This window comes from Canis lupus, chromosome 31, assembly GCF_003254725.2.
Source record: "Canis lupus dingo isolate Sandy chromosome 31, ASM325472v2, whole genome shotgun sequence".
Taxonomy (NCBI): domain Eukaryota; kingdom Metazoa; phylum Chordata; class Mammalia; order Carnivora; family Canidae; genus Canis; species Canis lupus.
This window is the reverse complement of record NC_064273.1, coordinates 31067127-31081596: the sequence shown is the minus strand read 5'-3', so window position 1 is coordinate 31081596 and position 14470 is coordinate 31067127. Positions and strand designations below refer to the sequence as shown.

Genomic DNA, 14470 nt, shown 5'->3' with positions numbered 1-14470 from the left:
TAAGGAAAAAAAAAATAAACAGTAAGGAAACGAGACTTGTGCCATCAGGTTATGGAGAAGAAGTGTGAAGCTATGAACCAAAGTGTGAAGTATGGATGGGGAAGAAGTATGAAGCTGGGGGCCAGAGTGTGAAGTGTGAATGGGGATAAAGTGTGAAGCTGAGAGGCAAAGTGTGAAGCGTGGATGGGGAAGGAGTGTGAAGCTGGGGGGCAGAGTGTGAAGTATGGACGGGGATGAGTGTGAAGCTGAGAGGCAGAGTGTGAAGCATGGATGGGGAAGGAGTGTGAAGCTGGGAGCTAGAGTGTGAAGTATGGATGGGGAAGAGGTGTGAAGCTGGGAACCAGAATGTGAAGTATGGACAGGGACGAGTGAGAAGATGAGGGCCAGAGTGTGAAGTGTGGACAGGGACGAGCGTAAAGCTGGGGGCCAGAGTGTGAAGTGTGGACGGGGAAGAGGTGTGAAGCTGGGAACCAGAGTGTGAAGTGTGGACAGGGACGAATTTGAAGTTGGGAGCCAGAGTGTAAAGTGTGGACAGGGATAAAGTGTGAAGTTGGGAGCCAGACTGTGAAGTGTGGATGGGGAAGAAGTGTGAAGCTGGGAGCCAAAGCTGTACCTTATTAGTGAGTTTCCACTCTGGGTATAGCTAAGTTTGAGATCAGAGCCAAGAGCGTCTCTGCAGTAAGAATAAAAGGCTCGGATGACTTCGAGAAACAAATTCCCAACCACTCGAGGCCCTGTAATTGAAAAGAAAATGGTCAGAGAGAGATGAACAACCCAAGTTCAAATCAATAAACAACATATGCGTGAAACAGAGTTTGACAGTGACAACCCAAGCCAGGGGAATAAAATTCATGAAAATGGCCAATATTTTTGCAGCACTTGCTGTATCTGTTACCTTGTTTACGCCTTACAATAGCCATACGACCAGGTACTGAATTGTCGTATGGACTACGGACAAAGGGATGGGGCAGAGAGGTGAAGGAAGGCATCCAAGACAGACTAGCCTGGGGAGCCGGGTGCACGCTCAGTGTGTGTAAGTGTGAACACGCTGCTTGGCCAGAGATGCTACTCAGCATAAATACCAATGGAGCAGGGCAACTTTCTGATTTTATTTTACATTCTTTGAAAACGGATTTATTTTAAAAGGTTTATTTATTTATTTGAGAGAGAGTGTGTGCACTTGAGTGTGGGGGGGGGCGCAGAGGGAAAGAGAAACCCAAGCACACTCTGCACAGAGCACAAGGGAGCCCAACCAGGGACTCAATCTCATGACTCGGAGAGTGCAAACTGAGCCAAAACCAAGAGTCAGACACTTAACTGACTGAATCATGGAGGCATCCTTGTTTTTCTTTCTTTCTCTCCCTCTTTTTTTTTTTTTTAAGGTTTTATTTATGCATGAGAGACAGAGAGAGAGAGAGAGAGAGAGAGGGGGGGGGGGCAGAGACACAGGCAGAGGGAGAAGCAGGCTCCACGCAGGGAGCCCGACACAGGACTCGATCCCAGGTCCCCAGGATCCCACCCTGGGCCGAAGGCAGCGCTAAACCGCCGAGCCACCGGGACTGCCCCTCTCTTTTTTAAAAGTAATCTCTCCACCCAACATGGGGTTTGAACTCATGACCCTGAGATCAAGAAGTCACATCCTCTACCAACTAAGCCAGTCAGGCACATCTCTAAATTCTCTTAATCATGAGCTAGAACCCCACAAAAGAAATACCACCACTCTTGAGAAGCTTATTAAAAGGCACAGAGGAATAGACCAGCTGCAGGTCAGAGAAGCATTCCCGCCGGTGAGGCAGGTGGAAGGCAGCCATCAGGCAGGGAAGGGAGTGACTTCTCACGCATGTGTACGAAGGGATGAAGACAGGATGGATTCAGAGGAAATGAAAGTTTGGTCAATATATCTGTGTTAAAAAGCAATCAGGGATCCCTGGGTGGCACAGCGGTTTGGCGCCTGCCTTTGGCCCAGGGCGCGATCCTGGAGACCCGGGATCGAATCCCACATCGGGCTCTATGCATGGAGCCTGCTTCTCCCTCTGCCTGTGTCTCTGCCTCTCTCTCTCTCTCTCTGTGACTATCATGAATAAATAAAATCTTAAAAAAAAAAGCAATCAGCAGATTAATCCAATCTTTCATGCTGCTTTTTTCACAAAAACAGAAGGTGTGCCTCTGAGAAAACTTTTTCACGATAAGCCCCGCGTGTATTTTATCTACGCTGTAAGAAAGCTGAATTTGCTTTTTACAAATGAAGGCAAGTTTGTTGCCATGATTCAGGAGAAAATGGGGCAGTGAGTGAAGCCTGGTAGCAAAAGAATGAGCGCCCTGGGCCTTCTAGCTCTCCTTCTGTATAATCCACTCCTCTACCTCTCAAGTAGGTCTTCTCTGGGACAACTAAATTAACAGAAAAATAAAATCAGACTGCTAGATTGGGGAGAAGCCTGCCATTCACTGCCTTCCAGCAACTATGACCTGGAGCCCCAGCTGGCAGCAATATTTCACTTGGCTCACCAAGGTGCAGGGTCACAACATAAAACACTCATCCTCCAAAATGCAGTCACTTTTTTCTTTGAATATTTCCCCAAGTTACGTGGGAGGGTCCCAAGACACTTACATAGCTCACTTCACTTTTTAGCCTAAATCATGATTTTCCCAAATTGCAGTTACTCCACACCAGGATGAAAATCTACTGGAGCCACCGCTGGCCAACAGAGGCAGCCGGGGGCGGCGGGGGGGCGGGGGGGGTGATGAGGGGAGCACAGTACACAAGTACCTTCAGGTGGCACTTAGGGCCGAAGCTTGGAGGGACAGACGCTTCAAGCTTTGACTTTAAGAGCAGCTAGAGCTGTACACATCATGGGACACAAGTTCATCTGTGTTCCAGGACTAAGCATCTCGGGTATGGGGGGTCCAAGCACAGTCAGGTAAGCAGTGGCGTCCTGCCAACAAGAGCTTAGGCTCTAGAGTCAGACAGACTGCGTTTTAATCTCAGCTCCTGGGCAGCCTCTGGCAAACCTCTTGTCTTTTCCATCTGTAAGATGGGAGCAGTGAGAAAACTCACTTCAGGGTTGTCGGGGGCGGGGAGGTGCATAGGGTGATGTACGTTAAATGATGTATACAAGTCACTTCACATTAAAAAATCGCTCAAAAAATGTCAGCTGTTATTACTCACAATAGTAAAACGCACGAGGACCTCAGAATCTCCCTTCCATCCAACTTGACTGGATGCCTTCTTTTTTGCACCTTTTGCACCTCTAGAGCCTTAGCATCATCCCTGCCACACAGCAAATGTACCCTGACTGCCCCTGAATGAATCAACGAAGACTAGAGGGAGAAGGCTCCTTGGTAATGCCCTTGACCTCATTCTCTGCAAACAGCTACCAGGCGATGTACAAGTCCTGAGAGCTCAGATGATACCATCAAACTTGAAATCCCAGGGCTCCTGGGTGGCTCAGTCGGTTAAGCGTCTGCCTTCTGCTAACATCATGATCTCAGAGGCCTAGGATTGAGCCCCAAGACAGGCTCCTTGCTCAGCACAGAGCTTGCTTCTCCCTTGTCCTTCTGTGCTTTCTCTCTCTCTCTCATTCATTCATTCATTCATTCATTCATTCTTACTTACTTAAATACAAAAAAACCACCACCACCATCACAACAAAAAACCCTTAAAATCCCATGGAGAAGATGGGACCCATCATGGTGTCCAAGTGACTGGATGTTAAGACCTGTCAATGGATATTGAAGCCATCTCTACTCTTTAAGCAGGGAGAACCAACACTTGCAGGACCACAGTGTGTAAGAGGGGACCCTTTAGGAACCAGAATCTAGTTCAACCCGGTTTATTTGGCAGAGGAACAGACTGAGGCCCACATTGCAGAAGTGCCTTGCCCCAGTCACAAAGCAAAAAGACGGAGGAGGGTCCCCTACTCCCTTGAAAATAAAATCTAAGCTCATTTGATACATGATATTTGATTGGAGAAACATTCTCACAAAGTCTGAACTGTCTATACTCTGGAGGCACATGTGCCGACGTGCACAATAGGAGCTCAAAGGTATTTTTCTAACAAAAGTGCTCATGTTATTGTGCAAAACTTTTAAGTGGTGCCTAGATAGGATAACTGAACACATAACATGACCGAACTATTTCAAGATTCGGAAACTCCGATGATGGAATTACATTCAAAATAACCTGAGGATTGTTGTCTCGCCAAGCTTAATACCCTTGGGCCTACGGTGGTGACCACGTTCCGCACATTACCTATTTCTGGCTTGTCAAGCAGACTGACGAGGACGCGGAAGGGCTTCAGGTATGCATGGTGGCGCTCCTCTACATCGGCATCTGAGAACTTCTGGTGCAGTATCTCAGCTAGACCCTATTTAAAAAAAAAAAAAAGCCACAAATCAGGATATTGTCCAGGGACAGTTTGACATTATTGGTTGTTCTACTTGTAAATACTCTGGGAGAGGGAGAAAACCAATCACAGGGCACAGAATGAGCACACAGAATTTTTCCCACCCGTGGATCCAGGAACTTGCCCAATGTCTGCTTTGAGGTCCTGCCAATTGATCTGCTGAGGAATCATGATCAGGAATGTTCTGATTGGGATCTACTTTCCGGAAAGGCTCCTTTACCTCAACTAAAAGATCCTTGGAATATTTTTCAAAAAAATACGAGGACTGGTCTTCGTAAGAATTTGAGAGTTCAGATTCTGGCACAATGGTATTTCCTTTAATATCTGAACCTATAAAAGAACAAGAACCATAAGCTGTAACAAGATCTACAATTTTAAAGTACATAATACTGTGCAAAGGTCTCATGCTCCAGCATTTTTAAAACTAGAATTCCTCCAACAGAAAACCAAATTCCAATCTGGTAAGACTAAGTCACATTTTCTTCTGACAAAAGAAGTGATGTCCCAAGGATTCCACCTCATTAGGAGTCAATTTAGTCTGTTCCAAGAATTCACTCTAAGTGTCTTTAACAAGCCTGATTACAAGGATTGAATGAAATGAGGATCATTTTCAAAAACCAGTGTTTGCATGGCAGTATGTAAAATCGAGCTATTCTCATCTACATGCCTTTATTTTGGGCCTTGGCTAAGTCTATGAGGTCTTTGGGATAAGAAAAGGCATCTTCTGGCACAAGGAGAGACCATGGACTCTGGGACCAAGGCTAACAGGTCTAACCCAGCACTGAATTTGGATCCCAGGTCCTCTCTACACACAAGTCAAGGCCAACTAGGACAGAGCTGAATGTTTCGCAAAATCATCCTTTTGATAAAAATGCTTAAAAAGCCTGCAAATATTCCTCTTGAAATCCTTCCTAAGCTTCCATGCAATGGATTCTGGAAGTTCTATAACCAGGGAGAAGAGAGGAAAGAAGGGGTTCAGAGAACTTCCTGACTTTGGTGTGAGAAGACCTACATGTTGAGGGTTATAAAAGCAGTGAAGCAGAGAATTTCTTAGGGTGGTGAAACTACTCTGCACTGACGCTGTCATGGTGGACGCACGTCCTTACACACCTGTCCACACCCACAGTAAGGACACCCCCAAGAACGAGCCCTGATGGAAACCACGGACCCTGGTGAGGATGTGCCAGTTCACTGACTGTGACGAATGTGCCACGCCAGTGGAGGGGCTGCGGGAAGCTGGGAACTCTCTGTACCTTCCTCTGATTTTGATCTGAATATAAAACTGCTCTAAAAAAAAAAAAAAAAGTCTTAAAAAAAAGCTACAGAGTCCATTCATGGTCATTTTTTACACCTTTTCTGCTCAGGTACATGAACGTGGGAATTTATAAAATTCAGAAAGTGCCAGGAGCCTCCATGCCCTGTGACTTCCTGGGCTCTGTCCCTATGAAGCCTCCCAACCAATAGTCAAGGGCTCTTTAGAAACACAAGCCTGGTTTCTCATGCTCTCCCCTGAAGTCATCCAAATGTCTTCTAAAACTTTATATCAGTTCCACAAACATTTCCATCTACGCCAAACCTTCTTTTACGCAAACTCTATAACATTTGTGGGTCTTCTCTCACCCACCCCCCAATCCCATGAGACTTCTTTTTTTTTTTTTCCATGAGACTTCTTTATAGCACCAGGCTTCTACTTGAAAAAGGTTTAACTACAATTTTTTTGCAGTATTTCAAGCCTCTTAAGATGGAATTCAATATTCAATAAATATCCCATGGATTTATTTCCCTATTTTTAATGTAATACTTGCACCATAAGCAAAGCTACAGTGTAGACATAACTCAGCTGAGCAGGGCCATATTCAGTCGGTGTGTTCTCTCTCCACACCTTATGATTCAGAAACGTATCACGAAGATTGAAATGTGTCCCAAAAATCAGCACTAAAAGGTTTCATGTTAACTCTGACTTTCAATGATCAGCTACGGCTCAGTACCTAGTAACCATGCATAAAGCCTTCTGTTGAGAGACATGTCTCTTCTCAGCAGGGTCTGGGTGGCCGCCGACAGGATCTGCACAATGTCAGCTCTGGGCAGGGGAATGGCTCTCTCGTTGGAATCCTATTGGGGGACAGAGAAAACTTTACTGCAAAGGGATGATTGGATGATTATTGGCTTTCTGACATGTGGCCCGTCCTCAGCAGTCTACAAAGCTTTATCTTAGAAAGGCAGTTCTTCTCAAAAGGAGTTGGTTCTTCACAATGTCCACAGAGGCCATTTGGTTTTTGCTACAGAAACACCATCCTCACAAAAATGACCAAGGACCTTCCATCGGCTGAAAGCAAATGGTGATCACAAAGTGGCTGCTTTAAACCGTCCATCCCGCCGCCTTCCCCACGTCCTCAGGAAATACCAGTGACCTTCCTGGAAGAACACAAACGACTTACCAGACAGGTATAAAATGGAAAGAAGAACAGAACGATTTCCAGAGTATTTCTTTGCACCAGAACATTTGAGTCCAACAGTGACGCACACAGAGACTTTACCTGTAAGTGATAAACCACCATGAACATTTCACTCCCAAGACATTTAACATTATTTGCAGGCTACTGTTTACAGTCACAAAAGTGAAGGTAACTCCTGGGAATCTTGAAACCATTGTGTTAAATCACGTGGAACAGAACAGTAAGGTAAAAATGTGGGTTTTAGTTCTAGACACGGGTGGGGGGGGGGAGGGGGCAGTGTGTGCTGGGGGAGGCCATCGACCAGACGTGATCTGTAAGCTGGAGGCTCCTCACCCCCTCCCCGGTCCTGGAATGTACATTCTGCTTACCCTCCCTGCTCCAAGGTCCCTGAGGGTCCACAGCCTTGAGACAGTGATGTGCCGCTGAGAACACATGCAAGGTGTGTAGGACTGAACCCAGTAGGGCCTCTACATAAACTTAAGATTTGGCAGGTGGAAGCTGTACGGTGCGGTTGGAGGTCTCTGTGGTCTGTCCTGCATAACCGACCACCTCCACCTGCACGTACACAGGCAGGGTTGGGAATGCTGTTTGTGAGACTCGTGCCGCCTAAGTGACCTTGGGAGCCCGGTTGGTTGACATCAGCTGGCCTCCAGGACAGAACTGGCCCTTCTGCTCTGGACACCAAGAGCTATGCAATTTGCCTTGCATCCCCTCCTGCTCTGGGCTGGGCTGCCCCCCACCCTCAGAATGGAATCCGGAAGGGGAGACAAGCACACCCAGTCCAGGCTCTTTGAAGATGTAGAGACACGATAACACAGAAACATAGCTCGCTCCAAACTGCACGTAGGTGAATAAATTTTTTTTTTTTAGGTGAATAATTTTTTAACCTCAGAGCCCATCATCTGCCCTATAAACACAGCCCTGATGGGGATGGTCAGTCGGAAGTCTCACTTGAGGGGAGGATGCTCCATCCAGGCCTCTCAATTGGGACCCCAGCTGGCTGTCTCCACGGCGCTTCCCCAGCTAGTGAAGTTGAAGGTTGGAAGCAACTGATCTGATGTAACTTTGCCTTAGTTTCCCCTTTACTGCTTACTATCACCTTCATCTATGTGCAAATTTCCCTTTTCTTTTTTCTGCTTCTATTAGATTTTTATAATATCAATGAGGTGTTTTTTCCCTTTTGAAACTGAGAGTGCGGCTGCTGTGAACCTTTTCTTCAGAACAGATGCAGAGATCAACTGTCTCGTGGCCGCCAAGACAAGCCTTGTAAGTAAGTTCCCTTGCTTATTGAGCTGGCCCCCTCCCCATCTGGAGCGGCTTGTCTCTTGGTCTCTCCCTGCCCTCCACATACACAGGCCAGGTTCAGGTTACACCCAGGAAGCTCCCAAGTAGGCTGTAAACTGAGTGTGACATCGGCGATCCAGTCAGCTGCAGCCCTCACACGGTCCATCTGAGAGCTGCAGAGGCTTGGACCAGATGGTCCGGTTCTAAGACCTCACATTCTATGATTCCAGAAAGGAACATCTTTAGGGTCCAATAGAAACTTCGGGCTAACTTAAAACCCCAAAGACATTCCGTGAAATGGATTCCAAACCAATTCAATACATATTTCGCCTGTCTTTTCCAGATATAGATACATGAGATACAGAAGTGTACCAGAGGAGAAGAGCCATAGGAGAAATGCTAATAAAAACCTATGAGAATTCAGAAGAGGGGAGGGAGAAAAGGGGAGGAAGAGATCTTTCCACCAGGGAAGGCTGAGCCGGAAGGTCAGGGAGGACGTGCGCTGAGATCCATGGAGAAGGGATGGGGAGTGAGTGCAAGGAGCAAGGAGGTGGCATCCCAGACCTCCAGACCAGGCTGGGCAGGGAGCTCAGGAGTGCAGGGGCCTGGAGGGAGCGTAAGGCATTGGTGGGTTGGGAGTGGACCTGAAATACTCTCGAGTTTGGACTTTATCTGTAGGCAAGAGGAATCCAGATACTTTTCAAGCACAGTGTAGGCATGAGCAAAGTTATGCTTTAGCAAAGCAAAGAGCTAAGGGTAATCAAAGAAGCCTGGATGGGGGGAGGGGAAGGGGAGGGCCTGTTGGAAGGTGACCGCACAGGTCCCAGCCGGCATCAGAGGCTGAAGGAAGCAGAGGTGGAGTGGGGAGACACGCACGCTGCTCACGCTTCCCACTAGGTGGCGACAGACTGCAGGCCATCGACACCCCAGAGCTCAGTGTGCGAAGAGAAGAAAGATCTGGAGGGTCATGGGAAGAGGCGGCCTTGCAGGGAAGAAGGCAGCTGTCCGAAGCGCCTGGGGATGGACGCCCGAAGAACCCTGACCATCTAGGTTTGAGGGCGGCCAGACGACAGGACGATGGCAGGAGCAGGATGGAGAGACACAGCAACTGGAGGAAGAGGGAACCTGATGTGTGGACGGTGGGCATGTGGCAGGCCGGCGGGGGACACAAGGTTCTCGGCTAACGCAGCACAGTCCTCGCGGTTCCTGGAGCACTGCCTACACCTGACCAGCTAATCGTACCACTGAAGCCTTGGCCGGGCTTCCAGAAGGGCCTCTTTAGGTGCCAATACATACTGAATACGGCCATCGTTAATGCATACGTTGGAAACAAAGCCCACCACCCTGGGTTTCGTCCTGCCTACTGACCTACGGATGCCTCCCTGGTCTGCTCGGCAGCAGAGCGCACAGACTCGGAGGCTCAGGACACCTCCACTTCCCTGCCACCATCACCGATGTCCCTTGGCAGCCCCAGCTGACAAGCTGTGCGCGAGGAACCCGGCCGCCACCCGCCCTCCCGAGAGGAGCAGCACCCACCGTGAGCTGGTAATCCGTGCCCAGCATGTACTTCTGCTCCTTGCCGGGCGAGTCCCTGCTGATGTGGCCCACCACGAAGAGCGAGGCGGGGAGGCGGATGGCCGGGCTCACCAGGACGCTCCCCCAAAGGGCCGCGTAAAACACCTCCTTGCCGACCACCAGGGACAGCCTCAGGAGCAGAGCGTCTGTTCTGTGGACAAGAGATGCAGACTGTCAGGGCTGGGTCCCGCGTACCAGCAGCCACTGCTCCCTCTCCCCGCGACGTGAAACACCATGTCCTCATCATTCCGAGCACCTGCCATCTCTTCTTGCCTTTCTGCTCTGTCCACCTGCCAGCTGTCACTGAAACTGAGTTTGCTAAAACAAACATGTCACCGACAGGTACGGCTTCTTGGCCAACAGGAAGTGTCTGACGGGTCGTGTCACCGTGGCGCGGAGCTCCCTCTCTGCCAGGGCCTTGCTGCAGACCTGCAGGACTTAGCAGGAGGGCGATGCCACCACCGTATCGGGGACGAGATCATCCTCAAAGGTTGGTGCAACTGACTGGAGACTTAAGTAATGATAAAGATAACCCCCCACCTGGGCAGAGCCAGGGGACATTTGACTTTAGGAACACAGGACAAAATTCACCTGGGCCTCCCACTCGATGCAAATTCCATATGGCCTGTCCCTCTGCCCCCAGCGCACCCCTATGCTGATTCCTGCTCTGGGAAGTTCTCCTGCTGATGCCTGACATTTCTTTGTCCCTTATCTCTCTGAGTCTCTCTCCTCTGACACGACATCAGCAACTTCATGCCCGCCCTGTAAGAGAGGCAGTGTCATCAGTGGGTCTGGGCTTGTTTTTCCATTGATACCAAGGCCAGGCCCCCCTCTGCTCAGTGGCCTGCATGCAGCTGACTAGGGCACCTTCCCTGTCAACACGAGAGCAGTTTGCCGGGCCCGATGACAGCACCTGTCAATAAAACAGCAGAGGCAAATTCCCACAAGTGGATTTCGTTGAGGGAGCAAACTGACTCAAAATCACAAGAATTCCATCCCTTGCATCTCCCATCTGCAAAGACGACACACAAAAATCACAGAAGGAGTAGCCCAGTGTAATGCAGTGGTTTCCCCAGGTTCCTGGAGTCAGGTCTCTATTGTCCAAATCCTGCGTCTGCTTCCTGGCAGTGGTCCCCAGGATGAGTTTATTAACCTCTGTGCACGTTAGCTGCCGGCTATGAGATCCAGGGGAGATGGAGATGTCCCAAGCATGACCTGAGAGTCTCGTGTAAAACTCAGGACAGACAAACAGAGCCAGTGCTCAGGCCTTCTGTTACCACCAGGTCTGCTCTGCTTGCTGACACGTCCTTAACATCCAGACGATCGTCTGACACTCAAAACATTGTGAAATGAATACCACCCCTTCCCTTTTTTAGGACTCAAATTGTCTTCAGCTTACTTTTCAATCATCTGTTCAGGGTATACAAAGACTTTTCATTCCAAAAAAGTATCTACTACCTTTCTAAACAAGATTTATTGTAGAGAGAGAGAGTGTGTGTGTGTGTATGTGGTGGTGGTAAGGGGGGTGGGGAGTAGAGGAGAAAGAAGAGAGAATCTCCAGCAGACGCCCCATTGAGTGAAGAGCACAATGTGGGGCTTGATCTCACAACTCCAAGATCATGACCGGGGCCGAAATCAAGAATCTAGTGCTTAACCAACGGAGCCACTCAGGCACCCCTACAATCTCTTTATATTAACAGCAAGTTTTGTTCTCTTTAAGGCTCATCTGAATCTTTTCATCTCGTAAAATATTTGATTTTTACTGTGCAAATGATGCACAATATCATCTTTACAGAAAGAAACAAAACAGGATGCCTGGGTGGCTCAGCAGTTGAGCATCTGCCTTTGGCTCAGGTCAGATCCCGGGGTCCCAGGATCGAGTCCCACACTGGGCTCCCCGCATGGAGCCTGCTTCTCCCTCTGCCTGTGTCTCTGCCTCTCTCCCTCTCTGTGTCTCTCATGAATAAATAAACAAAGTCTTAAAAAAAAAAAAAAGAAACAAAACTGAAGAGGCACGAGTAATAGTCAAATGCTTAGGAAAAGCACACAGAATGGTTTAGTGGCTAAAGATACCGACTAATCTACTACTGAGGCTGAACAAACAAATACAGTGTATGTTGCCCAGCTCCGAAAACAGTGCAGCAAAGGCCCCAATTTGAGGCAGAAGCACGTGGTGGCAGATCAAGCAGATGGTAACTGTCCCCTGGGCAGACAGGACAGTCCCGAGAGAGGCAGAGATTCCTCTGGCAGGAGATTAACTGAGAAAGTCCCCGGGGTGCTCCCATCGCCAACACTGCTACGTACACACTGACATCACATCCCCCTTTGCTCAGAACAGTGTATTACCAAAGTCAGTTCCCTGGAACACTGGCCACGAGCTGCTCCACAGAAAGGAAGGGTTCCACTGACAAGAAATCAGGGAAACGTCATCTAGGCTAACCCTTCTTCAATATTCGGAGTGCACCGGCTAGTTTTCTTTATGAAAGAAATACAGCTTCAGTCTCATTTTATCCTAAACAAATTAATAGATATCAAAAACTTAAATGATGCTGTGGTTCACAAAAGGGCAATGAGGACAAAACTTTGCTCCGGAGAGCACAGTAAAGAGGAAGACAACTGGGCTCAGACTCAAGAAACTCTCTATTAAGTGAGAATTACTCCCATCCTCTCAGATGTGAAATTCCAAAATCAGCACTCACAGTTTAGAGCTCAGGACTCGAATCTTTCCTCTTCAGAACCAACGGGCAACCTCCAAAGCCCTCCTGTTTCCATCTCTCCTGCCTCACTCTGGCTGGTGTGCTTGTACCTCCTATGAGCACCAGCTCACTTGGACGACAGCACTAACATGCTCTCCTCTATTCAACCGACAGCAAGTGACACGGACCGTTTGCCGTGAACCCCAAGCATCCCCCAACTTCAGCTGTGTAGTCACTTGCCTAGTGGGTGGTCCCGGAAAGCCAAGCTGTCACAAGAGCAAAGAGCTGGGGGTGTGAGCATCTGAGGGAGCACAACAGTGACAACAGCATCCTGTACCACCACAGGTCAGGTCCCCTCCCAGAGGGGTAAAAAACATTCTAGAACCAGTAGAGCTCATCATCATGGTGCCTGGAATCAACCAAAAGAAAGGTCAATAAATATGCTTCTGGGCACCTGGGCAGCTCAGTCAGTTAAGCGTCTGATTCTTGCTTTCAGCTCAGGTCATGGTGTCAGGGTGGTGGGATCCAGCCCCACGTCTGACCTCAGCGCGGAGTCGCCCTAGGATTCTCTCTCTCTCTCCCCCTCTCCCTTTGCCCCTCCTCCTGCTCGCATGCATGCGCGTTCTCTCTCTCTCTCTCTCTCTGCAATAAATCTTGTTTTATTATCATTTATTATTATTCTTGTCAAATAAGTCTTAAAAAAATATGTTTCAACTTCTATTTACATCAGGCTCTCTCAACCCTGACGAGATGGACTTTGGGGCCAGATAAGCCCTTGTTGTGGGGACAATCATGTTGCAGCAGGATGTTAGCGCTAGATGCCAGTAGCACCCTCTCTACCCCAGTGGTAACAGCCAAAGGAATGATGTCAAATGTCCGTGGGGGATACAGATTCAGCCCAGCTGAGAACCACTGACTCACATTTTTGCTTGCTCACAGACCTCTGGAAATAGTCACCTTTTCCCCAAATCCTCAGAAGGGGAGTCTGGTACTTTCTCCCTACTACTCCTGCTTTCTCAGGGCAGCAAAACACAGCTGTGAAGCTACCTCATGGGCCCTTTAAAGAAGAAATTCTGGCCAGGATTAGTGTGCAGGCACACAAGGACTAGAAAGCCAGTGTGAAGAGTTAGTCCTAACTGGCCAGAGTCTCTGTTCTTAGGGTTCATGGACAAGCACAAGCCAGGAACAGTCTACGGCTCCAGGGAACTAGTGAGTCACCCGGCCTGCAGCGGCCCCAGCCTAACTCAGCCCTCTGCATCTGCTGCCAATGGGGACATCGGAGGAGGGCGGGGGGTGGGAGTGAATGGGTGACGGGCACTGGGTGTTATTCTGTATGTTAGTAAATTGAACACCAATAAAAAATAAATTAAAAAAAAAAAAAAAAAAAAAAAGATCCCCTCTCCCTGCCCCTCCCTTTGTTGTTCCTGCATAGGGTTTGCTGGGGGTATATGCCTCGGTCCCTGAGCACTTAGGGGAAAAGAGAGTTACCGACTTTCCTCAAACTAACATGGATACAGAGACCAAAGACTCTAGTGCTGTTGTCCCAATTACTGTGCTCAGACACATCCACTCAAAGATTCTAGAATCTTCCACCAGCATCCACCTCGGAGAGCTGATAACGAATGGCTTTGGGGTGCCGCAGACACTTGGCCTGGTTTTCCGTCATGGTTCCATCCACTCAGTGATTCATGCAGCTCTACTCAGTTCTTGGTTCGATATCAAGAAATCACACCAAGAGATCCATGTTAAGCAACTTTAGCAACTGTTCCAATGAATCCTCATTGATCAGCTAAGAGAATGCACAAAAACACCCGCCCCAACTATTTAAACTCTTCTGGTGTGATTCATTCTCACAAATTCACATTTTGGGAACTGAACTGATGTATTCATCTGTCAGATGATGGAAAAAAAACATTTATAAACACACACACGAACATACACGGATCTGTTTGGGAAACATGAACGGGCCAGCACTTCTAGAAAGAGCCTGGGACTAGGGGTTAAGAGACAGGTCTGGTAAGGGTCCTCTTGCTGACCCCTACATGACCTCCAGTTC

At 48.4% G+C, this 14470-nt stretch overlaps 1 protein-coding gene across 6 annotated transcripts in view; it reads right to left on the bottom strand.

Moving 5' to 3' along the window:
• Positions 1-14470, bottom strand: part of DOP1B (DOP1 leucine zipper like protein B) — a 105504-nt gene that overhangs the window by 58846 nt on the left and 32188 nt on the right. For all 6 annotated transcript variants that reach the window (XR_007407543.1, XM_025449663.3, XM_049104570.1 and 3 more), the window contains 6 exons: positions 9680-9869; positions 6842-6940; positions 6392-6515; positions 4624-4733; positions 4250-4364; positions 614-734 (listed from right to left, as the gene is read on the bottom strand). Coding sequence is in view for 5 of the 6 variants with exons in the window: in XM_025449663.3 (XP_025305448.1) it covers positions 614-734; positions 4250-4364; positions 4624-4733; positions 6392-6515; positions 6842-6940; positions 9680-9869 (759 nt within the window). In the remaining variant the exon portion in view is untranslated. The remainder of the gene's footprint in view (positions 1-613; positions 735-4249; positions 4365-4623; positions 4734-6391; positions 6516-6841; positions 6941-9679; positions 9870-14470) is intronic.